Source organism: Apis florea, unplaced genomic scaffold (genome assembly GCF_048593485.1).
Source record: "Apis florea isolate Af1SG1 unplaced genomic scaffold, ASM4859348v1 contig_3517_pilon, whole genome shotgun sequence".
Classification (NCBI taxonomy): domain Eukaryota; kingdom Metazoa; phylum Arthropoda; class Insecta; order Hymenoptera; family Apidae; genus Apis; species Apis florea.
The window spans coordinates 1,441,968-1,468,527 of record NW_028256778.1 but is presented as its reverse complement, the minus strand read 5'-3'; the positions used below and the strand labels follow the sequence as shown (position 1 = coordinate 1,468,527).

The following is a 26,560-nucleotide window of genomic DNA, read 5'->3' as shown; positions in this document are numbered from 1 at the left end:
TGTATAAGTCGATTTTGAAATTGCTTTTACCATAATTTTATAATCTGCTGATTATTTTCTCTTAACTATTCCAAAACATTTCTATTATGTATTATTCCATTTATTCCAAATTTATGATATGATAATCACTTTTAATTTGTGAAATTTCAAATATTTCCGATCTCATTAGTATAGAATTTTTGCTCATGATATACTCATATCAAATAATTGAATTGCCAAATTTTACACAATATTATCAAACAAAGATTGAATCCATGTGAAAAAGTGAATCGAAAATGATACGAAACGATGTTTTTTTTTCGTAAAAAGCTTCATTTCCAAATAAATCGATATCGAAAATTCATGAATGCGTACTCTTGGCTGCATTATGAGCCCAGTTTCATTGCATTTGTATTCATGAACATTATCATTGCCATGGCTCATTATTATTTCCGAGTCAGACTCTCAGTCTTCGTTGTTCTGTCAATATGACGATATACAGTAACCTGAGAGTACATTGATATTCCCTATTTGATCCATATGCTAGCAGTGCACATATGGCTACTAATTACTATAGAGGATCAAGCTGTCGATTAGCTTCCTCTTCTCATGGATACTAGTGAGCTTGAAATATGTTAAAGAGCTTGATTTTAAGCAATTTTTTCAAACCAACGATTGATTTTAGCTTTAGATTGATTCGTTAAAATATTTTTTATTGTTTGAAATCAATTATATCATTGAATTTCGCTTATACATATCCTAACACTATATGCATCAATATGCATATGTGTTACTTATCAACTGTTTATATGCAAGAAAACTAAATTTTCAAAAAATATTCATTGAGTAAATGAATTTCATGTTTTACATACAATTTTAATTTTTTGAAGAACAAAAACTTGAATAAAAAAATTATTATAACTATATTGTATATACTATACTTATTATTTATTTCATATTAATCATATCTTTCTGCATTTGAGAAATTTTTAAATCCGATTTTCTCAAAAAACGAAACTTCAAACAAAGAAATTTTAGTCTTCTTCTTTTTAATTTATTTTTTGATTACATGTAACTTTTACGTAACTCATATATAGTGTAATGTAATGTAATATAATGTATATATAAATAAATACAACAATATAAACAACACAATAATATTTGTTACATATGTATAAGTGAGATCATATTATAAGTTACACGTAATCAATGAATATTTAATATTGATTTATTTGGAAATAAAGTTTCTTAAAAATATCATTTTCGACTTACTTTTTCGTAAATTTATCACATTTTTCGGCTTATTCCCTTTCGAGATATCATTATTTCACTTTTTTATATCGAATATAAGCAAGAAATTTTATGCACAAATAATATAATTGTTGGTATAATTCTGATTCACAGTTATTTAAAAAAAATGAAATTTTACTAAAATTATATTGTATTAAATATGATAAAGAAAAATTTGATTTAATATTTGCTCATTAAATAAAAACTAAAAAAATTGAAAATCAAAAAAATGATTCAACATACCGAAGACATAACTGCCAATTCATGTACAGTAGCATCTTGATTGACTGGTTTACACGGAGAACAAACAGAAATCCATCAAAATAATGAAAGTTCAAGAAACAACTGAAAATTTATACAAATAATATAAAATTACATTTTCTTCTACGATTAAATTTAATATACATCAGCTAACGACTATTTAACAATTACCAACCTCAAAAATTGGCGAATATTGACGAATGGAAAGAATTCTAATGAATTGTAGAAATAGAAATGCAATTTATTGTAGAAAAACGTAAACTTGATGTTATTAAACAAAAGATACACATAATTCTTGATAACGAGGGAAAAAAAGAAAAATAATCACAGAAACAAAAGAGAAGAACACGAACTTGATATCACAAAATGGAAGACACTGGACTGAATCGAACGAATGATCGAAACTTCAAATAATCGCGATAATTAATCGAATCGAATCAAATTGATAGATTTATTATTATGGGAATATATATTAAATAAATTGTATATTTGTCTTAATTTATATTTATTTATTGCACTTAACACTTTAAATTTTACTAACAAGTTTTACTTTAATATCACAATATTGAATCCTATAAATAATATATCGTTTCTCTAACCTCGCACGCACTTGTCGATCATCCTCCATGACACTCGTCCACTTCCATATCTATCTATATCTCACTCATCATACGTTCCTATGATCATGCACAGTCTCATTCATTCTATATCACTTACAATTATATTAATAATCTTCAAAGAATGTATTTGAAGGAAAAGTGCATTTAAAATTAGATTTACACGATCTATTAAAATATTCTATTTATAGAATATATCTTCATATATTTTTCATAAAATACAAATGTTGTAATATTTGGATATTTCATTTTTTTTATTTTTCAAGTAAAATTAAAAAGCTCATATTCAAACTTAATAGAAATATATTTATGACAAACAAACGAAGAAAATGATAAAACTTCAGATTAACTCAAATCTCGAAATCTTAAAATCTTATAATTAATAATATTAATTATAATTTCATTAATTAATTTTCGTAGTTATCTAATGTCTAAATCTAAAAATTTTACACAATCTTATCCATCGTGTAATTTAAATAGATCGATTTTTTAAATCTAACAAAAATATATCTTTCCTTAATCTATCGTTGAAACATTTTCTATGCTGTGAAAGCGTTTCTACTTCAGCAATTCGTCGAGTTTTCAATGGTCGGCGAAATAAATTGCAGGATCTTAATAGAACACAGGTAAAAAGCTTGCTCGTTAGATTCGAGTCCTCCCTTTAATCGAACTTGAATTAATTTTCAACCACAAAGATTCTTCTGCTCGATTTTACTCATTCACCACTCGTCATGCTTCGTGCAAACTATACATCCAGTTGAATCGAATCTGCTTTAATCTACTTGATCAATCCCGGAGCATTAATGCGCAATTCGACATTGTTTTCACGCTATTCATAAATAGATGGCGAGAGAGGAGAAAGAATGGAAACGAATTTTAACATCAAAATAAATCGTGATCGAAAATTAAGAATGTGGCAGACATATAACTTTGAAATCTTTCGAAATTTAAAAAGTTTTTAACATTTGAATCTTCGAACACTTTAATATTTATGTAATTCGAAATCACAGATAAAAAAACTTAAAGAATATAATTTATTATTATTCAAATAACAGTGATTAATTCAATTGAATTTGTATTTAAATTTTTGACTTATTTTAATTAATACGATAATATGTAGACAAACTGTAATACAAAATTTATTGGAAATATTGTAATCGTTTAAATTGTTAAAAACTTAAATATAAATTGTTCAAAATTGTAAAGTTTTTATCGTATAAAGAACAGAAACACATAGAAACACATAAAATCAATGCGATATAAAGCAAATATAAAGAAAAATAATTTAAGCTTTTGTATTTTATAGGAAACAGCAAATGAAAAACTAAAATTCTAGATAAAAAAATAATTGCATAAAATATTTCCTATTTAATATTTTATAATATCTCTATGTTTTATTGCTTTTACAGATTCAAGTACCACTATATATTTTAATGAATTTCACATGTATACTGTTATTTTTTGCCAAAAACTTAGATAAAAAAAACGACCACTGTTACTATTAATTATAAATATGAGTAAAATATCAAGAAAACAATAATTATCGAGATGTCAAAAAATTTCGAGTTGAAGAAAATCCATACGTATCGAAAATGACAAACGTTTCGCGGAAAGTGTACACTAAACACGACAAGAATTTCCTACTCGAATAACTCACGATCGAAAAAACGATTGATACGCGATTTCGAGGACAACGTATCTCGTGTATGTATACAGCACACACGAGCACGTTACGATTAATCGTCTATTTACAACCGAATAGCGAATAACATTTTGAGTAATCCCAGCTCAGTTCCCTCCAAGCCCAAAGTTATATTGTGCCGCATGAAATGCGCGACCTGAACACACCTTCGACATTTTCGTGCTACGTTTCACTTCATAGCTCGATATTTCATCTTGATGCTCGCGAAGTTTCATCTAGTTTCGATGATAATATTAAATATATAACGTTAATATGAAATTAGAATTCGGATGAATGTTGAACGAGAAAGAGGAGGAACGTGAAATGTTGTTGAATATTTTATATAATTGTTATATTGAATACATTATATAGTTGGTCACAGAGGTGACTAAAATCCAACTATATTAACTTGATGCATTTTATTCAAAATTACACATCAGAAAGGAAGAGAGCAATTTAAATTTTAATATTGATAAATATTTGCTTCTTATTAATGATGTTTCTATGATGCTTGGAAATAAAATATGTAAATTTAAGAGGAAACAATTTTACATTAAAAAATTGATGAAATGAAATACGTAGATGTACTACAAGCAGGGATATTAAATTTTTCACACAAGTAACAAATTGTCCATAACTATCGATCAAAACTATGGAAACTAACAAATCAGGAGGAGTCATCGTTGGTTACGTTTTTTATGCGATTTACCTCTCGTATCGTGGCTCACGACTCGTGGACACAGGCTGATCGTCCTTGTGGGATGGAGAGGGGCACGTTTTGATAGATAGCGAAACCCCCCAAGGGACCGTAAGCGTGATTTCCACCAAAGCTGTTCCACCAGATTCAGATAGAAAAACGTCGTTTGTCCAAGAAGCCGTGTAAAATTCCAACGGGGATCGTTGAATCGTTCATCATCCTCGTCAAAACCAAAAGAGAGAAAAGAAGAAAAGGCCAGAATCCGAATCTTCTCGTACCGACACTTTCGCCTGCCTTTTCAACTTGATTGGATTGGCGCGAAACACAACGGATAAACTGCACTTCACCAAAAATAAAAAAAAAAAAGAAGCAATCACACTCTATTTAACCCCGTTAAAGAGAGCCGGTTTTCTCTCACGTACGGATCGTTTATCTCTCCGTGGAGATCGTGGGAAACAAGGTCACGGAGGGATGGCCGCCGATCGATCGTCACCCGAGCGAAAACGGGCAAGAACTGACTGGCCTCGCCGAGGGTACCTACCCTTATAGATATAAGACGGATGGGTGGCGCGTGCGCAGTGGGTGGCCGCGCATGCACGGTCGTTCCACTGCGCTTCCACGCTGCGGGCAGGCCTGTGCAGGGCTCCGACGGAGGAACAGCGTTAAAGATCGAAACAGATTGGCCGATCGGAAGGAAGAAGAAGCGACGAGGATGGAAAATCGGTCGTTCGGTCAGAAAGCGACAGTGGTAAGGTGTATGTATGCACCTGTGTAACACCCCGGGAGAATGAAACCCGTTTCATTCTCAACCGTTTTCCTTCGTTATCGCCGCGTGAAAAAAAAAAGGAAAAAAAGTAATTTACAGGCGGTCGTTCGCGATTTCGATCCTGCCCCCCTCGGTTTAATGCGTAGTCACGTCCACCGCTTTGTTAGTCGATGTTTATCTATCGGAATTTTTACATCGTCACGCGCCATGATAATATTACGCATTACGAAATATGAGATGGTGAAATTGCCCGCCAGAATGGGGCGAAAATCTAGACCAGCAATTTTTTTCTTTCTTCTCCTTTTTTTCAGGGAGGGGTCTTTTAATAGGGGACAAAAATTGGATTCTATCGATGATTGAAAATTAGGATAATTGTGTTGAATAATTATGAATAAATATTCATCTATTTATTTATCTAATTTTCACATTATTGACGAAACGAAGAAAAGTTTTCCAAAAGATTGTAATTTTTCTATTTCATTGGTGTTATATTTTAAATTCGAATCAATAACGACAGAAAAATATTTCTTAACGAGACAACGTTCTTACAGATATAATATTCTAATCGTTATGATAATGATCAACGTTAAATTTTAATCCCTGTAATCTATGTAGTTTCAAGGAAGAAAACTTTATGATCAGGAAGAGGTAAAAATTAATTATATTGTTAAAATTAAAGAACAAATAATATTGGCTTGATCAGAATTAAGAAGAAGTTGCAAATAATTAATAGTATTCTTGTAATTACAAATAATCAAAAAAAAAAAAAGAAAAAACAATAAATAATTGACAAATTACTGAATGAAAAGATATTAAAATATTGAATTTATATTTTTTTCAAACTATATGTTGATTTTTAATTACGACAAATAAACAATTTCAAATGTTTTATTCCTTATAAATCCTGTTCTTATTTGATTTTAATTAATATAAATTGTTAAGTAATTGTAGCTGTATTTGTAAGGCAAAAAAAAATCTATATTTTCCAATTGCTTATATTTCATTCGATATGTATGAATTTATTAAGAAAATATGTATGTAACTATTCTAAGAATGAAACTTTGTTATTATAAATGAAATAAATGAGTAATACGTGTTAGAAAACAATATCCAATCGAATATTGATCGAATTTGAGAATTGTATCGTTTAAAAATGAATGAACGAATAATATATTAATACACGTAAATTCTCAGCACTCGTTTCTAGAGATATAAAAAACATTTAGTGCATAGATAATGGCATAAAATATTCCACAATAATTATATAAGATTTAAATGATTTAAAGACTAAATTTACATGGATACATTATTGATAAATTGATTTGTTTCTGCACTGATAAAATATCTCTTATTTCCCCATCAATTTAATATAATGGTATTCAAAATAAAATTATCTATAATACAATATATATTGAAATATGTAAATATATTATACAGAAATGAATAAAATTGAAATAATTATTATATTAAAATGTAATAATAAATCAATGTTAATTTCTTTTTTAATAAATGCGAACAAAATCCGGAATTAATTCATAGTTTAATAGTGTTTGAGTTATTAAAATCTAAGTTATATTAATAAATTTCTCGAGGCCAAACAAATTACATTATAAATTATTATGTATAAAATATTCAATATACCGAAATATCGTTATAAAATTATTAATAAATTAATAATAAAGCAACTCGTGTTTAAAAGTTTGTTTAAGAAAAAAATAAAAGAAAGAATCGAAATATCAAAATTATTGCAACACTTAAAAGATTCATTTGCCAAAAACCAAACCAAATCTTTTTTGTATGTTTGCAATGCGAAAAAAAATGACCGCCATTTAAAAGAAAGACTCTTTCAATTTTTTGTCCTATCGACGTAAAAATCACGAATTATAAATTCATATTTTATTCGTAAAAAGAATTAACGAATAATTTTTTCTCACCGACCAATAATCTTGATTGATCTCTTTCTCACCTCCCCTTTCCCCATAATTCGACGTAAAACTCACGACTTCCACAAATTCCAATACGAATTCACGTTTCGTTAACCGACTCGTGAAAATGGTTAATGGATAATCTTTTTCACCATTAAGCTACGAATTCATAAATTCCAATATGGATTCATTTTTTTTTTCTTTTTCTTTTTTTATTAGCAAAGGCACGCAAAGGAATCGAAATTCGTATTGGATTATACTCTTCTCCCAATCTGTTTAAACACGGCTCGTTGATTTTTATCGTTCCTTGTTGACACGAAAATAACAAATAACGCGTTCTTGATCGAACTTGTTACTCGAACGCAACAAAACGATTTCTTCGATTCTCGTATCATAGAGACCAGGTATCATAGAGACCTGTTGCTGACGAATATTTACGTTCCAGAGTTCAAAGTTCTTCCCGCCGTGGAGAGAAGCTCGTGGACCAGGCCGAGATATTCCACGTCGAGTTTGGGCGCACGTTAAGCACAGCTGCGCTACCATCGAATTCCAAGATAACGTTTAAAAATCGATAAAACCGGCGTTCCAAACAGACTGACTCGAGTGAACCAACTTGTGTAATCGTCGAAGAAGACATCTTTCTCCCGTTCCAGACTGGCTCTGGCAAGTTTAAATGGTTACGTGTTCCCGGAGGAGGGAAGGGAAGGGGGGAGGAGAGGGATCAAAGTGTTGGAGGAGTAAGATGCGGGGGATCGTCGTCGGTTCGTCGAATAAAAGAGAAAGAAGTTGCGGATAGAAGCGACATTTGGAATTTGTCTTAAAGACGTAACAAGCAAACCTGGTCAAACTTTGGGCAAATACGTTGGAAGAGATACGTTGGAAACCGTGGGGGAGGGGGTTGAGAATCATCACGTGACAATAAGTGGATAAAAAAATTGTTATTTGAGAAAGAAAATAGGTTTCTTCGTATATCTTTATATTTTTCTATCTTCGATACTGAATTCGATCGGTGGTATCGAAAATAATTTACACTGGTTAATTTAAATATAGTACAGTTCGGTTTTCTATGAATTTATATTATGACTTTTATGACATTCCAAGTGAATTTATCGATTTTGCGAACGTGGAAAATTGTTATAAAAATTGAAAATCCTGCAACAACAAACGGAGATCCATTTTTGACAATTTTTGAGTTATTGCGCGTAATAGATTTCTGTTTGATGCAAGTTTTATACCGGATCGGATAAAAAATAAGCGATTTATTGCAGATTTTGGAGAATTATTCTTTCGCACGTACGCGAATGTAGAATAATTTTTATGTTCGAAGGAAAAATCGTCGATATATTCTTCTTCCATTTTTTTAATTAAAAAATAATGAAAGGGTAACATAAATCGATGAACTGTGTTTTGTTGTTCATTGTCAATGCCATTAGTTGCCATTTGATTGGTGTTTTAGCGTAAATCTGGCACAACTTCAAGTTTGAAATAAAAAATTGATATTAAAAACTCGATAACTATTATTTATTGCATGAAAATACAATCCCTGACTAAAAAATTAAGACAATTCATTGATATTTTCAATAAAATTTGAAGGCTTAAATTTAAATTTAATTGGAAATTTAATATCAATTAATTATAAACGTAAACATCTTATGCAAATTAAACTAATAACTTATCAAAATCAATATATATATATATATATTGATAATTTTATTTTATACGAAACATTGAAGTTTTAATATTATTTTTTACTATATAAAATATTCAAGTTTTAATGCTTTATTAAAACTTATTGTATAAAAAAAAAAAAAAAGTTCAAATCTTATACAAAACATGAAAAAATTTTTTAGGATTAATTTCACGTACTTTCATCGAGAAAATTATTAAACACTCTACACAAAAATTTTCATTGAAATCAATTCAAAATGCGTAAATTTTCTTAAAACCTAACGTATGAATATTTCTACTGTTTAATCATATGCTATATATGCTATATATTTTGATAATTAATAAAAATTATTGTCAAGTACCACCATTTAAACCATTAAATTTTACTGAAGATCTCAAAAAAAAAAAAAAAATATTGAAAATTGTGAACAATTGTCCTAATTTTTATAGCCAGGGATTGTGTGTAATTATTATTATTTTTTTTTTCCAGAAGAATTCTTTTTTCTTTTCATTTTTTTTTTTTTTTAATAAAAATGAATCTGTCCCTCTTTTTTTTGCTGCAAGATCCTCAATTTACGTCCAATCCATTTACGGATGGACAATTTGCTCGCTCAAACGCAGAATCAGCGGTAATACGTTTGAAATGTTTCCGTCGGCCACGTGTCGCTTTCACCTGTCTTCCTTTCGAAACTGCTTTGGAAGCTTGACGCAAAATCGATTAATAAGATTAAAAGACTTGGCATTCGAGGGAAAGAAAAGCAATTAACTCGTTCGATGTAAACGAGCATTGTTGTTAAAATAATTGATACAACAAGCATGCTCGATAAAAGTTCGATTGATTAAGAATTCATTTCGAGAATTGGAAATGGGGAAAAAAAAATTTTGAAATCGAAATAACTAAACGTAAGCGAGAAAGGATATATATATATTATTGAAAGATTTATTTATCCAAATCATTTTGTATCATTCCAAATTTAAATGTTTTTATCAATACTTTTTTCAGAAAATTCGATAACAGATATTGCATCCGATCTATTTAAAAAAAAAATGAAGATGGCTGTTATACCTCCATAAAAAATGCAAAATAACAACAAAAAGATTAACAGCATTGCGCAGCATCGAAACCATCCAATTTTTGTTCAAAGCAAAATTTTTTTCTGACGGTGAACAAATAAATTATTTGAAGTCATTTGACAATCATCCTGTACAAATCACAAACAAATATAAACGTATTTATAATCAAATTCGATTCAAAATGAAAATATTTATCTTCGATTTAATTTTTATCTTTCTACTTTTCACTCCATAAAAACTCAAAAAGGATAATCGAATATTTTATCATCTTATTTTATCTACAACTTATGATTCATGCTGTGATCGTGTACGATTATATAAGTTGCTTATCCATTAATAAAAACCAAAAATAAAATTTTCAAGAAAAGCGAAGGGAAAGGGAAACAAGAATAAAAATGCTCGGAGAAGCTCGCTTATAAAATTCGCATAAAGAAGAGGAACAGGAAGTGAAACAAATGACGAAACGTAACTAAATTTTCATCCCTGCTAGAAAATTTACGCAGCAACGGTTTCGCTTTAAGCGGCGCCGATATCGCTCCTTCCGGTTCCTTTCCAATAGACACAATTATTTTTCCTCGAGGGGTGGAAATCAAACACTGGGGATGGCTGCTCCATAGAGCAGCACGTTACGCTAAATTAATGTCGGGCGCTTCGGTCTGCGCAATCGTCCGCGAAGATAACGAGATTGTTAATTAACGAACGAAATTTTCCGTTCCGGCAAACTCGGATCTCGCGCAACTCGAGAGGAGGACGCCAGGTGGCAAATAACGCCTAGGCGCTATTTATCCATCAGGAATTTTACAGTGGAGGTGAGATGAGGAGCGTATTGTTGTTTTTATGGTTGGAGAAATATTTAAGGATAGTGAAATTAATTTTCTTTTTTTTTTTTTTGATGCTGGAAAATTAATCGAAATTGATGATAGAGGGGATACTTTTGATGGTAGAGAATTATGAGAATTATGATAATTGGAAGGATGAATTTTCCTGTTATGCGTTCAAATACTTTCACGAACCTTTCATCGCGTATTTATTATCAACTGAATCGAGTATCTAACAGAAGAAGGAAGAGGAGAGAAAATAAAAGGATTGGGAATCGTTTAATTCGAATTAATTAAATGAAGAGGATTAAACGTAAGAAAAGGGATGTTAGAAATATGAGTTATTCTTATAATTATGTAGCATTTTAGTAGGTAATTACTGTGTAAAAAGTTTCAAGTTTTGTCTAGAAACATTTAGTCATTGAGTGCGGAGACTAATACAGCCGCTTTAGAAAAATAGATAAAGAAAATCTTGGCGAGAGGAGCACTAGCTATGCTAGATCCCCATTCGCGATTCAGCTGAATGCAAATGGCAGAAGAGACAAAGAAAATTGTCTAGGTAAAATTTCAGGATTAAAACGAACAATGAATTCGTTCGATAATATCGAGACAATACCATTTGCAAGTGAACAATGAAATCATCTACCGGTGAAAAGATGGGATAAATAGAAAGGAAGAAAAGAATTCTTTTCACCGGAATATTTGTTATTCCAGTGAATTTTACCGATAAAACAATGATTGTCTTCCGTAATGATATTTCTATCGATAAATTTTTCAACGTGGCGCAAATATTATTCGAAAAAGTGTCAAAAAAAAGTAAGGATTAAATTGTTGTTGGTATCAAAGAATTGTTATTACGTGATATGTATTTATGATAAAACTTATGATATGCAAATTAATAAATTGTGTTATCAATAACACAATTCTGTTTTATATGAAACATTATAAATATTTAATGGATCATACATGAAACAATTTTTTTAATGAAATATCATTTTCAAGAAGAAACAAGATTAATCTAAATTTCAGTATTATTTTTCTTTCTTAAATAATTGATAGTATAAAAATATATATAATGCAAATTATAAATGGTATTTATTATCCCGTTATAAAAAAGTATTTCTATAAAAATTTAAAGGTTGATTTCACGTAATCAAGAAGATTTTCCTTTACATAAAATAACACGTGAATACTTTTGCATAATAAATTTCACATTTATTACGTTATAATGTTACGTTATACAATTTTACATAGTTTTAAATTAATTAGAAATTTCATAATTCAGATTAAAATACCTTTTAATTTTCCCGCATAAATAGCTTACTACTTTTTTTATGGAGGATTATACGGAGCTGTATTTATCGATTAGAAATTATATTATTCTATTTATATCCTTTACGAACATATCCATCGAGATTATTCCTCTTTCATTTTAGATTAATCTTTTGGTATTGTTATTAACAACCAAATATTCCAAGTGATCAAATTTATTTTGCCCACCCGTTATATATAACATCGTGTTTCGATATCGCGAAAGAGAAAAGAAAGGGAGGAAAAATCGAATACACCAGAAAGAATAAAGGCAATAAGCCGAATCTAGATACATATCTACGTGTGAATTCCCTATGGGGCATGCACGAGTATTGCGTTAAGTCGCGCAGATCTCAGAAGATGGGGCTGGGTATCGAAGATAAAGTTAATCTTTTCGATACAGATAAAGGGACAAATTTCGGTACGTAATCTCCGTGGCACGAATAAAAAGGGGAATTTTAAGATTTTTTGTTATGCTAATTTCAACGAATTTACGTGCAATGCACGGAGTATCTCGCATCTTTTTCTCTGAAAAATGGCGTTAAGGAAGATGCATCGTGACACTTGTCAGAGATCAACTTTTGTTTTTGTTAAATCGATGGTAAGAAAAAAAGTGTATGGCAATAAAAATTATCAACAGATTTGAATTTCGTCAAATGTGTTTCTCAAGGTATTAATGCGATTGTATTCGTATTACAAAATTGCGGATCGCGAGGAAACGTTTCTCAAAATGATTAATGCTTCTTTGCCGGCTGGCAACGAACCATTCCAAAGGTTTGCAATCGCTTTAGGTAATTCAGTCTTGTCTAAGAGGTGTGAAGCGCGAGTTTACGCCCACAGGGAGAATCCACGATGGCCTGACAAACGACCACGGTATTCAGATGTCGATCTCTGTCGAGATTCTTGTCGGACGCGTCGTTTCACTTTTCACTTGGGTAAAAGTTTTAATCGCGGAACACTTGCGCCCCCAACAATGTCATCGTTAAACACTCCCTCCTCTGCTCCTTCTTCTGTTTTCCCTTTTTCCAACCACGCTTAATTGCACCTTCTTCGTGGGATCCCGACGTTTCGTTTTCAATCAAATTCTCTGCCCCTCTCACCTTTCCTCTCACTGTTGAGGAATTTGTTAATATCGAGACCATGCATTTTAAAGTAAAGTATTATATTATTTATCGTACGTAATTTAATAAACGATCTATATAATAATAATTTATAATGAATAGTGATGATGAATAATAAAATTTTAAATAATAATTCGTATTGTCGAATTATAATTATCATTGTGTTATTATATTACGGTTAATTTATTACAAGATGAGAGGTTAGGAAAAGTAACGAAAGAAATTATCGACGCTCGTAACTTTTTTACCGATGATCGGTAAGACGAGCGTCAAAGGGAATGGCCTACGATCTTTCAAAATTAATCCATCCGAATATTCTTTCCGCGAGATAGAAATCGAGATAGTTAATTAAGAGCCGTGATACGGAGGCGCGTTATCGAACGCGTTGCATTTTATCGAAAACGTGTTCAACCCTTTAAACCCCGGGGAGTGGGATCGGTTCAACGCAACGGCAGGTTTAATATCGGCTTCGCTAAACATTGTCCAGGATAATGGGTTTTTTTTTTTTTTTTTTTTTTTTTTCAAACTTGGGACGCATAACTGAAATTTCAGAAGATAACGATACACTTTATAAGCGTTCCTCCGCGCCAGATAAAATTTGATTCGAATGCGCAACACGTGAACACGGGAACTAATTGAAAATGCGAACTCGTTGGAATATTTTCAGCTCGAAAACGTTATTAACTCTTTGATCTCGAAATACTTTTTCAGATACGGGGAAAAAGTTTGGCATCGCGCTGCCAACTGTATTTATTTACGTCTTTTAGACACGTTGTACGATATATTGCAGTAAAAAAAAAAAAAAAAAGGAAAAGTAAAAAAAATTGTTTAAAAAACCCGAGAGAATGCGATAATAAATTATAATTCTTTATTTCCTAGAAAATAAAATTATTTACGCAGCAACGGAGTCGTCGTAAAAAATAAATAATCCGCAAAAACACTTTCGACCGTATAATTTTTTTATTTTTATTTCTTTTTTTTTTAACGCGAGACTTTGACAAAATTTAATAAAAAATTGCACGATATTTATTTGAGTATCCTGCGTATTTGACTAACTTAAAAAATTAACTTCTTTGAAAACCAACCTTTAGAAAAGCTTTATCTTTCTCTCTCTCTCTCTCTCTCTCTCATTTTTTCGCGTAATTTTTCATTGCAATTTTTCGAGATCTCGTTCAAAATATTTTCCAAAAAAAAGAAAAAGAAAGAAATAGCGTAACAAAAATTAGGAAATCACGAAAAGGGATTGAAATAAATCCCTAACCCGCTCGAGAGAATTTCTTCATCCACTCCACCACCGCCGTTGAAGAAAAACGAGCAAACGAATTTGCCGGCATTATGCGACTGTTGACGATAATTTACGAGATGGGTTAGGGTTAACGAAGCGACATACGGATGGAAGAATCGCGTTCCATCACTGCGTGGAAATTGGCTTAAGGCGGGGACCGCAATGGCGATACGTCACAACTTAATTGCCAGCTCGTCGTACTTGTCGGTGTATTAGCCTCTCCGCCACCTCCTAATTTCAATTATTATCCCATTCGTTATTCCCATTCGTACCGCCTCTTTTCGGCTCACTGTACGCGCCGGTATAAATCCTCCCCGTTTATTTCTTTCTCCTTCTTTCTCTCTCTCTATATATATATATACAGATGGAACATCTATTCGATTAAAAAGGATGGACGAAATAAAGGGAGAATTTGGCGCGCGAAAGCTTGGTCAATCGACGAACGGAAGATATTGATTTTCGATAAGTAGAAAAAATACAGTTGCAAAAGCGGAGAAACTCAAAATGGAAAAAGGAAGCTGGATATAAAATATTCTTTTCTTTTTTCATGTACGAAATCCGTGTCCTCGAATGTGTTGTAAATAAGACGTGGAATAAAATTTTTATATAACCACTAATACTTCGAATTCGTTTTCTTTTTACATCAAAAATCGTTGGATCTGTATAGCTTGGGTTAATCTGGGAATTTTATTATAGAAATCGAATACGGAGAAGAAAGAATATAAGGCATGAAAAGGAATCGTGTTTCTTTGAAAAATTGCCGTACGAAAATGTTTGAAATATCATTCGAATTAAGAGAGTGGCGAAAGGAAAGCGTTGAAAAGCGACGTAAGAAGATGAAAAGAGGAATGTGATTATCCTGTCCGGCAGGAGTCGAAAAACTTTTCTACGCTGAAACGCAGAGAGAGAGAGATACTTTTGTATTTTATTAGCTCGGTTAAAGTAGATACTGCGGGGTATAATTTTAAAAGCGCGGGAGAATGAAACGTGGTTGAGAGAAAGGGATGGAGACGTGTGAAAGCGAATAAACAAAGGGGGGAGGAAATGTGGGGGCCGCAAAGTATACATTCATAACGCTTTCACGGTTTATTCTATTCCTTCTCGTTAGTTTCTTCTTTTCCCTGCCCCTTTTTATTAGATTTTCATCCCTCGATGTGACGAACGAATCCATCTGTTGCGATGTAATTATTTGCTCCGAGAATTCGATCGATTGAGAGTCATATTCCATTCCGTAAGTCAAATCGACAGGAAATCGAATTATTATGAATTAAAATCAGATATATAAACTGAAACTAGAAATTGTAAAATATGAAGGATGTTTTTCTATTTAAATATCATAGTGAGTTTCTCGATCGAAATCTTAACACACAATTATATATTTATTATATAATTATAAAATATAAAAAGATGGGTAAGAATAAGATCTTACTAAATGCAATTTTGGTTAAATTTCTTGTTGAATTCGTGAGAGGTTTCAATTTTTAAATCTTGTTACCCTTACGTTAATACAATTTCAAGTTGGTGTAATTTTAATAGGTTATTACTGGGCAAAGACAATTTTTCTTCATTATTAAAAGTTGGGAATAACAGCAGGGAACGGAAGAATTACATTTTGCCCCATCTTAATAACCGTACTTCTGTAAAAAAAAAAAAAAAAAAAAAGAAAGGTACATTGTTACTTTAAACTTTTTGTTTGAAACTTAAATTTCTTATTTGAAATGATTCGAGAAACTTTTGAAATAAGCACCGTTAAATACGATTTCTTTCTTCCACATGCGCCCTCTAACGATGCCTCTTCTTCAAACTTGGGAGAAGAGGCAGTGGAAGAAAGAAACGTTCATCGATCACGTCATATTAACAAATGATATCTCGCTTTGAATAGATATTTTTTTTTTGTCATACATAAAAATTAAGAATTAACCTGTTAAATTAAAAATTCTTGAGAACAGTTAACCTCGTTAAATCCGCCAAATATATAAAATTATCCGGGAAATAATAACGGATCTCGTTAATCTCGTGTTATAAATTTTAAATTTTCGCATGTTTCCATCGAAATCGCGATCAAACAATGCAACACAGGTTCGAGTTTTCGCCTTTTATCCCGCACAACAACTTTGCTCGACAATACAAATTTGCTCTCGCCGGAAGAACGCTTGATTTCCAATTCCGCCGGATCGGGTGAAAGCGGGCAAGCAAGAGTTAAAGGCGCTTTTCAAGCCTCCCCTCGTTAACTCCCCCTGGGCAATGTCTTTTCCTCGATCCAGCCTATCGAACTTCCAATTTTTATCAGCAAAATATAGCAAGGAAGATTCGTAAACGTGATTAAGATTTATAAGCGTGTGAAAGAGTTTTGTTCAGGAAGGGAGGGTTCCTTGAGAAAAAGATTAGATGAATTCGAAGGCAAACAGAGGGCAGAGAGGAGGGCATGGGAGGCGGTGAAACAGCAGTTGGCTTGGTTTGGAAGAGAAGGGAAATCTTGGCTCGAGTCGTTAAGATTTAACGGTGTGTTAGCAACGAATTAAATCGTGGGCTCGCTTATCCTCCTGATTTCTCCTGCGCTTATCCTCCGCGACAGTCGGCCCAATTTATTAACCGGCAAAGTGTTGAAGCCAAAGCCTCTACTTGGCACCACTTGGGTTCCCTTAAGAGGAGGAATGAATCACGGATCCCTTTTATCGCGCGTCATCGAGCACACCGACGTTGTTCAACATTTTCGAAGAAAAAAAAAAAAAAAAGAGTTGATCAATTTGGGGATGCAGTTGGAGAGGAATAAAGGAGGGAAAATGACGTTACGTGCAAAGCTTTTTAAAGCGAGAAAATTGAAATTGGAAAAAAGTAATTTATCGTTCGGAGGTCGAATGTTCACAGAGGTGGAAGGTATCAAGGGATGACGAGGATAAATCATTGAAACTACATGGGATACAAGAGGTTGGAAATTTAAATTCCAAGTTGGAAATAATAATCTTTGATTTATTCTCGAATCTGGTCTCGATTTAAAATCATATTTATGAGAAATTTATTTATTTACTTCAAAAGAAAAAGTTGAATTAAAAATTTGTAAAAAATTAGTATGAAAAAATAATTTCAATAAGTTCAATAATTGAATTTTTATTCTCGAATCTGTTGAATTAAAAATTTGTAAAAAAATTAGTATGAAAAAATAATTTCAATAATTGATTGATTATCGATTAATTTTTTTATTGGAAAATCGCGAATGGGAAAAACTCGTTGTTTTCCAAGCAACGACGCATTATTTATTCCACGTTGAAGCCAGCGATCGAGCCAGGTAACGAAAGAAAGGAGCTCAAACAAAATTGACGTTCGCGCGGAAACTTTCGAATCGAATTCCAGTTAAATTCTTACGAAGGGGGGGATCGTCCATGAAAGCGACGAAACTTGTTTTTTTCTTCTTCTTCCTCTTCCTTTCAAAGATCCCCCGCTGTAACCGATCCTTTCCACTTTAGAATTCCTCTCTATTTTGTATCCCTCCTCGGAGAGGAACGACGACAAACGACAACAAACGATCCCTCGCCGATGGGGATCGACTTTAATCGTTCCCACTCTTCTCTCCTTGTTACCGAAAAACCAGAGATTTCAAGCATGGAGGGAAAGGAGAAATTAGTGGCCGCTGATCGATAGGGAAAAAAAAAAAAGAAATTAAAATAATCTCCCCATCATTCTGATTTTTATTCAACCTCTCAATATCTTGGAACTCTAATCTTTGCGCGATTTTTTTATTCCAAAGAAGATTAGATTACAGATTTTTTTATAAGCAATTCGTCGATACGTTATTTTAAATTGCGCAAAATAATTATCATTTACATTTATATACTATTATTATATCCTAGAATAATTTTCTGACCCGAATTGAAACCGATCGATGTACAAACAACCTGTAACACGATCAATTCGTTCCATCGAAATCGTGTCAAGCAAAATCGTCTAGAAGCAATGCGAGAATTAGAAGACGAGCGTCAACAAAAACTCTTTGTTGTTGATGGAAATCGTGGATGGCACAGAATTACATTTTCCTCGATGATAACGAACGCGTTAAATCGTGGAAGGATGGTCGAAAAAGGTTTGGCCATGTTCCATCGAAACGTTGCATCGTTTTATAGAAGGATAAGTGTAGCAGGATCGAGAGTTAGTTATCCGTGGTGGTTTTGATAATTTGTTCGTTGTTTCGATCTCGTGGAGAAAAATATTTCTTAAGCGAGCGAGATGGAGAAAGGTATTTCGTTTTATGATGCGCATTTCAAGCTATACCTCCGCTGGAACAACGACAAGAAACTTTTTCTACCACAATGTTTTCCAACGGATAAAAACTCTATTTTGTTCGCGCTAAAGCTACACGATCTGGGGATCGCTTCCGTTTCAATTTCAAAGCTGAATTTGTTGCCTATACTTGAAGCCGAAATGGAAAAAACATTTCGCAATAAGCAACTTTTTCCACGAAGCATCATCAAAACGTTGCTTCTTATCGCCTCGATATAAAATGCAATTTTTAACTTTCTCTTATATATTATCTTAAAAATCTTAGAATTTTAATTCATTTAAAATAAAATATATATAATCGAAGAAAGATTTTGATTTCGTCTGTAATTTGTTTGACGTAGCGATGGGTTGAAACGTGAACACCCTCCTTAAAAGGTGTTTAATCAACTCCGATCCCCGTTTCCATCACGCTCTCGACGCGATAGGTTTTCTGGGAAAGGATGATAGAGTCACTCTATCGAGGGATGAATGGGCACACCCCGTGGAAAAACCCACAGGCTGCGTTTTTCTGGGTTATCGGCAGACGACCCTTGGAAACTCTAAAGCGACCTATATATATATGTTGAAATAGTATGTCGCGATGCAGGCATCGAGCGATGGGTTTAACTCGTTGTCGATAGTTTGTCGATTTTGCACCTTCGCTTAAACCCATCGCTTCGACGACTGCGTAGCAACGTGTTACTGCGTGTCTGTAGACCATTTAAGATTTATGACACGATGCTTGGTATTGAGGCGATATTATACAAGGATTAATTGGATGGACGTGGATGAGGGTAGTTGTTTCGTGAAAAGTTGTTAAAAATATAAATGTGGAAACGTATTGTGCTGTGCCATATTTTTTATTACTCGTTACAATTTTATAGGTTATATGCGAATATTGGAAACTTGTTTATACTATATTTCAAAACTATATATCGTATTTCGGTTAAATTGTCGATTCCAAACTGATTAATTGAAAATTTCTCTTCAATCATAAAGTCGTTTCTAAATTTGATTTGCAATCCTAAAAATTCTCGAAAGTTTCGAAGTTTTCGAAAATTTTGATCGTCTTGAAAGATTTTTATAATTATAAGAAATTTTAAATAATATAATAAACGAATATCCCTCCAAAAAGAAATATTTATAAATTTACAAATGAGTGAACATTAAAATAGAAATTAGAGAGTATTAATCAAAGTCATTGATGATTTTTTACCTTCATTGAATTTAATTTTCCATTTCATTTTATGGTTTAGACACATTTTCTATTGTACAAGATTTAATTAAATTTATATTGAAAATGGAATATATATTTTGCTATATAAAAGTATCTTGCACTTTGCATAATTAATACATGATTAAAACAATAAAAAGAGATTCAATCTTGTGTATTTCTCACAATCTTGTGTATTCCTATTGCAACATTCTTAATTCAATTAAGTAATCGACGTAACAAAGATAAGATGATATACGTGACATTCTATATCAAAAATAGCAAGTTTTCTTTTTTTTATTTTTTAACTATTATAAAATAATCGTAAAACCAACTTCTCTCTCTCTCTCTCTCTCTCTCTCTCTCTCTCTCTCTCTCTCTCTCTCTCTCTCTCTCTCTCTCTCTCTCTCTCTCTCTCTCTTCTCTCTCTCTTCTCTCTCTCTCGTTTTATTCTGATATTTATATGCAAGTGTACACTCTCTCAGTATAGATAGCACGGTTCATAGAGAGAGAGAGAGAGAGAGAGAGAAAAAAGTTGAGATAGAACGAACGATCTCCTTAAAAAGTTTACCCGCCACGAGCAAATCTCCGATAAGTTTACGGAGGAACTTTGAACCGAACTTCGCAGGCCGAACTAGGGTCTCTTGAAAAGTATTTTCGGGATAGACGGCCAAATCGTTCGCAATCAAGAGTTTTCCACCGTTTTCAATTACTTTCTCCTATTTTTTTTTTTTTTATTTTTATTTCTCACCTCCTCGATTCTCACGACAAACAAAAAAATAAAAAAAAATCACTCCATAATATCCATCACGATCAGGAAAAAAATTCCAATGAAATCAGAATTTTCTTTTTTATATGATAACTGCGGATTAAGCTTCAACGAATGAATTTGTCCACTTTTAATGAAAACGCAAATTCGAATTAGAAGGCTATTGTGTTATTTCTTAGTTGGAGAGATAAATATAGTAGGAACTAGTGTGGCAAATAACTCGAGTCACAGATAAGTTTTGAGATAAAGGTTTGATCGTAATTTTGACTCGAGTAAAAAAGAAGAATCGAAGAGCAGCGTTTAAGCAGATTGGAAATGACGTCGATATCTGGGCAAAGATTAAATGATAAGCATCGCGGTGCTTTTACACTGAATGGCGTGGTATTGCGTTAATTTCACGTAATACCGTCGGAGGATCGGGAGCGAGAAAATCGATATCTCGCTCGTTGAAACTTATCGGACAGGTTGCGATCGTTTTATTGCGCATCCACGAATTAACGCCAAACCAATTAAAATCAGTGTGTTTGTAATTAGTTAGAAAACCGACGTACGCTGATAATCTCTTATTGCATCGAAATCGGTACAACATTCATTTCGTCTTACAGAAAAGTTTATTTTAAGAAATATAATCTAATTTATTAGATAAAAATATACGAGTTATATTATACGTAGAGTAATTTATTATTTTTTATTTTTGATGGAAAATTTTCTCGATTTGCGGGAAATTCTTAAATTTTTCAAATTTTTGCAATTAACAGCAATTAAAACTTGAATATCTTATAATTTAATATTTTCCTTTATCTCGTATCATCACGAAATTGTATCCAAAGAACGAAACTTTTATCGATCGATTGTAATGTAATTTCATTAATCAAAAGTAACGATTAAAGTGTATAATTGATCGCCATTCAACTTTGATACGTTTCGAGATAAGATGAAAATCATAAGAGTAAAATTCATAATCGAGAAAGATATTTAAAAATCAATTACGCTTGGATCTCTAACTTATGCCCTATTCGACAAATCTAATTAATCAATAAACGAAATGGGTATGTATATGTATATAAAAAAAAAACGTGTAATAAAAATTTTTCCTTCAAAGCCTCGTTTTTTTAAAAAAAATTGATTTATCGTTAATTATCTATTCGTAATAAGTTTATTTAATTAATTCTTCGATTATTGAACGTATTCACTGATCAACATGTTCCAATTTGATAGTCCTCTATCAATTATCCAATCGTATTTAGCCATGAATCGGACAAATTCACATGTATTCGATAAATTTCCATCTAATCTTCATTTAATTTCCTCAAAAATTGAAATATTCCGATGCAATTTCGTTCGTTTCTTGACTTTTATCTCGATCAACAGGATTTTATGATCTATCCAATTCATGGATATTATCATATATCGTATTATAAGTCATTCTTACTATCTAATTTTTCAAATAATAATATTTATTTTATCACATATTTTTTTCTCACACAAAAAACCCTCCCTTATTTTTATTACGAGGGGAAATTAATTATTTTTCCGCATAAATCAAAATGTATTGTTTATTTTGATAAAACGAGAAATAAAATTATTCCCCCTAGATAATACGAATGGCGATATTAAACAAATGTATCTAGCGACTTATAAATATTCTTCACACACTCGTCTAGTTACTTCAGTAACAGTTATTCACGATTAAAATTATCATCTGTCGATAACAACCAACACTTACGGGAAAAAATTACGTATATTAATACAAATGTTAGAAGAAAAAAGGACAAACCACCTTTTAAGTTTTTCCCTGGACAACGTTCCTCGATCCGTGTAAAAATTTTCCCTCCTCCCCTTTCCACTTTTTCCCTTTTTTTCTTCTTTTCTTCCCTTTCCTTTCCTTTCCTTTCCTTTTTCCTCCTCCTCCCCCGTTCCCGTGGAATAGCGAAATATTCGAGCTCGGTTGGGCCCGGATTAACGGCGGCAGAAGAATATCAACGAGAGGGAACGAGTGGTGGTGCGCTATTTCGCGCGAATTTACTTGGAAAATCGGCAGGCCTACTACTACTACCCCTGTTTCGTATCGCTTCGCGTCCCGGCATAATTTTCAAAGTGCACGCTGAAAATTTAGCGCGGGGAAGGGAGGGAGGCATGCACGAAAATCGTATCGAGAATGCTCGATTAAGCGAGCGTACGCCCGGTTTGTATAAAGGGGTGAATCCAGCAGGATCTAATGCTACCGTTTTCGAGGCTAATTTATGACCGAGGCCATTGTACTTCGAATAACGCCGAGTTCTCTCTCGCTCTCCCCCTCTCTCCCCCTTCTCCTCCCCCCCCCTGTTATTATGGAGCGAGCCAGAGAGACAGGAACAAATGACAAAGGCGGGAAAGAGCAGGGGATAATAAAGAGAGAGTGGCAGGTATCGGGAGGGGATGGGATCCGCGGGAGAGAAAGAAAGATTTATTAAACGGGGAGGGAGGGGAGGGATCTAAGGTGGAAGGAGCTGTATATATAACATAAGCAAGCGAAGAGGGGATGGGGGGAGGGTTCTGAGACGATGATTCGGGGAAAGGAGGGGGAAGAACAATTGCAAATAGCCCCGAGGCGTGGTAAACGGGGGTAGTACTCGTAGCTGGCTGGTAAGTTTCTTCTGGTAAGTTGGTAGCGTTGCATATTGTTTCCTGTTCAACAGTTTTGCAGCCTCTGGCTTTTCCAGGTTTTTCCCTCCCTTCTCTTTCCTTTTTTTCCCCCCTCTCTACTTTTTCTTCTTCCTCTTTTCCTCTTTATCCTCTCTTTTTTTTTTTTTTTTTTTTCATTACGACCACACGACTCCTCGTACGATTATATATACACGGTGTGTGCGTGTGTGGATATTACTTACAGATATTATACGGTAGAAGGTTTTATCCGCACTTCATTTACAGGGACAGGTTAATGCAATGGGACTTTGAAATATACGAACTCACAGCTGAACTATTGAACTGTTGCACGCTTTATCATCTGAACTATATTGGTTGGGTATATGATTTTTCAGTTGTGTTAACGTTTATAAAAATATGGAATAGTCTTTCGAAGAATCGCAACGAAAGGAATATAAAAGTTAAGATGTACGAAGATTGGATATTATTTTTCATGTTTTAGATATAAATTTAATAAGTATGTATATATATATATATATATTTTTAATTTTTATTCTAGACGAATGTGAAAACAATCTCTCGATTGAAATGATTATTGAAGCTTGGAAATGGAATGTAATAATATATATTAAGATATGCAAGTACGTCGATATAAAAGAAATATTTTAATATTTAATAATCAATGCCGAGTTCATTCATAAACAACAGTGTAATGTAGAATTACCGGTTATACATATGTATGTATGTACCTGTCAGGGAACAAGAAAGTTAATACAAATAAATTGTTCATTCTTCTTGGGCAAGAGCCCGGTTAATTTTTCCCTCTAGCTATGATACATAAATTAAATTTCAGATTACGTTTGTATAATGGAACGCTACAGTAAAATTTCATTCATACAATTCTCTACGTCATGAATATTATTCAAACTTTGCATTCATGAAACTTTATCGTTATCGACTGACTCGAGTAACTGTTTCCCCCCAACATTCGATACCCTTTTTTAATCGCGTTACGATTAATAAATATAAAATAATCTTCATAAAAGAAATATAATAATAGTAATAATTGCATGCAACTTTCGTTTAAAATATTTTTCATTGTGTACGTTTAACAATTTACAAACAACTCAGATTTCTGTATCGGTGTGAATATAAGTTTGCACACCACTCTCGAATAGAATGGATATTTCTCGCGTGTAAGGAAGAATCATAATATCAAAGAAGTTGTGAGTACAACATTCGTACAACGTAGTTACGCATAATATAACACCTTTGCAAATATCATCCTAGATTACCCACGATTTCTCGTTTTGCTTCGAAACACGTCCAAGCCTTCTCTCTCTCCGCCATTTTAATACTACGCGAGTGAAAGGAGATTTTTTTTTTTTTTAGAATGTTTCACGTTTCATTCTTCTTCTTTGAAGAAAGAAAATTTGATATGCTGCCTCGATTCTCTATCTATTCGATCTTCGTATTTTTATTTGTTTCTCTACGATCAAACGTTTAGGTTATCCCTTAATAAGCAAGAAATTCGTAAAGGAAAGACTATCGATTTTTAATTAACCCGATTAATTCTCGTTTTGGAAAAGATTATACAAATAATGGAGCTCGATAATTTCAGGAAATGATTAGCAGCATCCGGTGCCATGCTCCGAATCGAAGCATGGAGGCTCGTATTTCAAGCATTTAGTACGACTGACCACCATCCTTCAGAGAGTTATCGCGTTAATCCTCGAGTAATATTTTACTGGAAAATCTCGGTGATATTTTCCGTGGCAGTAACGTAGAGGATGACAAATGGCGTTAACTGCCAGCACGGTTAATTGTCGGCTTTATAGTGTACCATGGTTATTACATGCACGTTGTAATTTCTACGCTTACTACGTCGTGGAAAGTGGCTATGACGAAGAAAATTTTTTCCCATTGTTGTATCTTCATCTTTGCCAATATCAAATATATTCTTGTTCTAATGTGTAACATGATTGTCGACATATTTAGTTCTTTTAATTATTTTATATGTTTACGATGTGTAAATTTGTACATCATGTACATTATGTAGATATTTAATTTTTGAAATTTAATATCGAGCCAAAATGTTTGCGAATTTATTCTTCCAATTATTCAGTATCGAATGTTTAATTGATATCGTGGAAAATTATTTTCAATTAAAAATGAAAAATGAGAAGTTAATAAAAGCGTTTATATTATGTAACGAAATTATATAAGAAGAAGAGGATAATAATTTTTTCTTTCCTTTTTTTTTTTCAAGAATTTTTTCAAAAATTATCTTAAAATAAAATTTTAACAATCGCTCTTATATCAAATGTCCCGTGATTTCGAAAATAATTTTGATATTTCAATAAAGAGAAAATAAATATGTTATGATATTTCGTGAAGAAGTTTCAAGAAGAATCACTGATTACATTTCTTTTTTTAGTTCAAATTTTGAAATAGTCGAATATTTCGTAAGTGGAGATCCACCAGCTCGCCGTTTAATTCGCGGTTTCATTTTCTCCGATTTCCCACTTTTTTTCATTTTTCCTCTGGAACACTTCCCTTTCTGCTCGTTTTAATCGTACTCTTCCTTCGGTCTGATATTCTGAATATTTCTTTCTCTAACCCCAGGCTAAATGTTCTATCTTTCGCGTCCAAAATCAAAAGTGCCTTTTTCTCGTTCTATTTTGCGAATACTTTATATGATTTTTCTCTCTCTCTTTCTCTCTCTCTCTCTCTCTATCTACCTTTACCTACTTCATATGAAATACAAAAGAAAGAGAAAAAGAGAAAGTGAAAAGAAAAAATTAAAGTGAATAAATCAAGAAAATATATTGTTTATATTATACATAACATGGTATACATTATTTGTATTTTTTATAAGTATTAAATATCATATTTTAATTAAATTCCTTGTTTGCAGATAAAAAAATATAAAAGAACTGTAGAACTGATTATTATTTCTTCTACTATCTAATTATTGAAAGAACGTATATTACGTTAATTTTTATCCGTTACAATTTTGTATCGGAGAATATAATTGGAGAAATAGTGACACGTAAAATTTTTCTTTAAATATAATTATATAAACACGAATTTTTTGATTTTGTGATTGGAAGAATATTTTATATATAATATGTAATTTGAAAGAAAATGGTATGTAAAAATTTGCCAAAAATTGATGTATTTAATTATTTTTTTATATCTCTTAG

The 26,560-nt window shown here is 32.3% G+C and overlaps 1 protein-coding gene and 1 long non-coding RNA gene across 4 annotated transcripts in view; one reads left to right on the top strand and one right to left on the bottom strand.

Moving 5' to 3' along the window:
• Positions 1-5,041, bottom strand: part of LOC100866007 (uncharacterized) — a 63,382-nt gene extending 58,341 nt beyond the window's left edge. For 2 of the 3 annotated variants that reach the window (XR_015293963.1, XM_086913873.1), the window contains exons 1-2: positions 1,706-1,908; positions 1,513-1,614 (exon numbers count right to left, since the gene is read on the bottom strand). Coding sequence is in view for 1 of the 3 variants with exons in the window: in XM_086913873.1 (XP_086769999.1) it covers positions 1,513-1,521 (9 nt within the window). In the remaining 2 variants the exon portion in view is untranslated. Of the gene's footprint in view, positions 1-1,512; positions 1,615-1,705; positions 1,909-4,537 lie in introns of those variants that run through there. The other variant, XR_015293964.1, reaches the window with a different exon arrangement.
• Positions 1-7,792, top strand: part of LOC147656653 (uncharacterized) — a 122,503-nt gene extending 114,711 nt beyond the window's left edge. The window contains exon 3 of the long non-coding RNA XR_015293970.1: positions 7,662-7,792. This is a non-coding gene — a long non-coding RNA (uncharacterized LOC147656653). The remainder of the gene's footprint in view (positions 1-7,661) is intronic.
• The last annotated feature ends 18,768 nt before the right edge of the window (positions 7,793-26,560 follow it).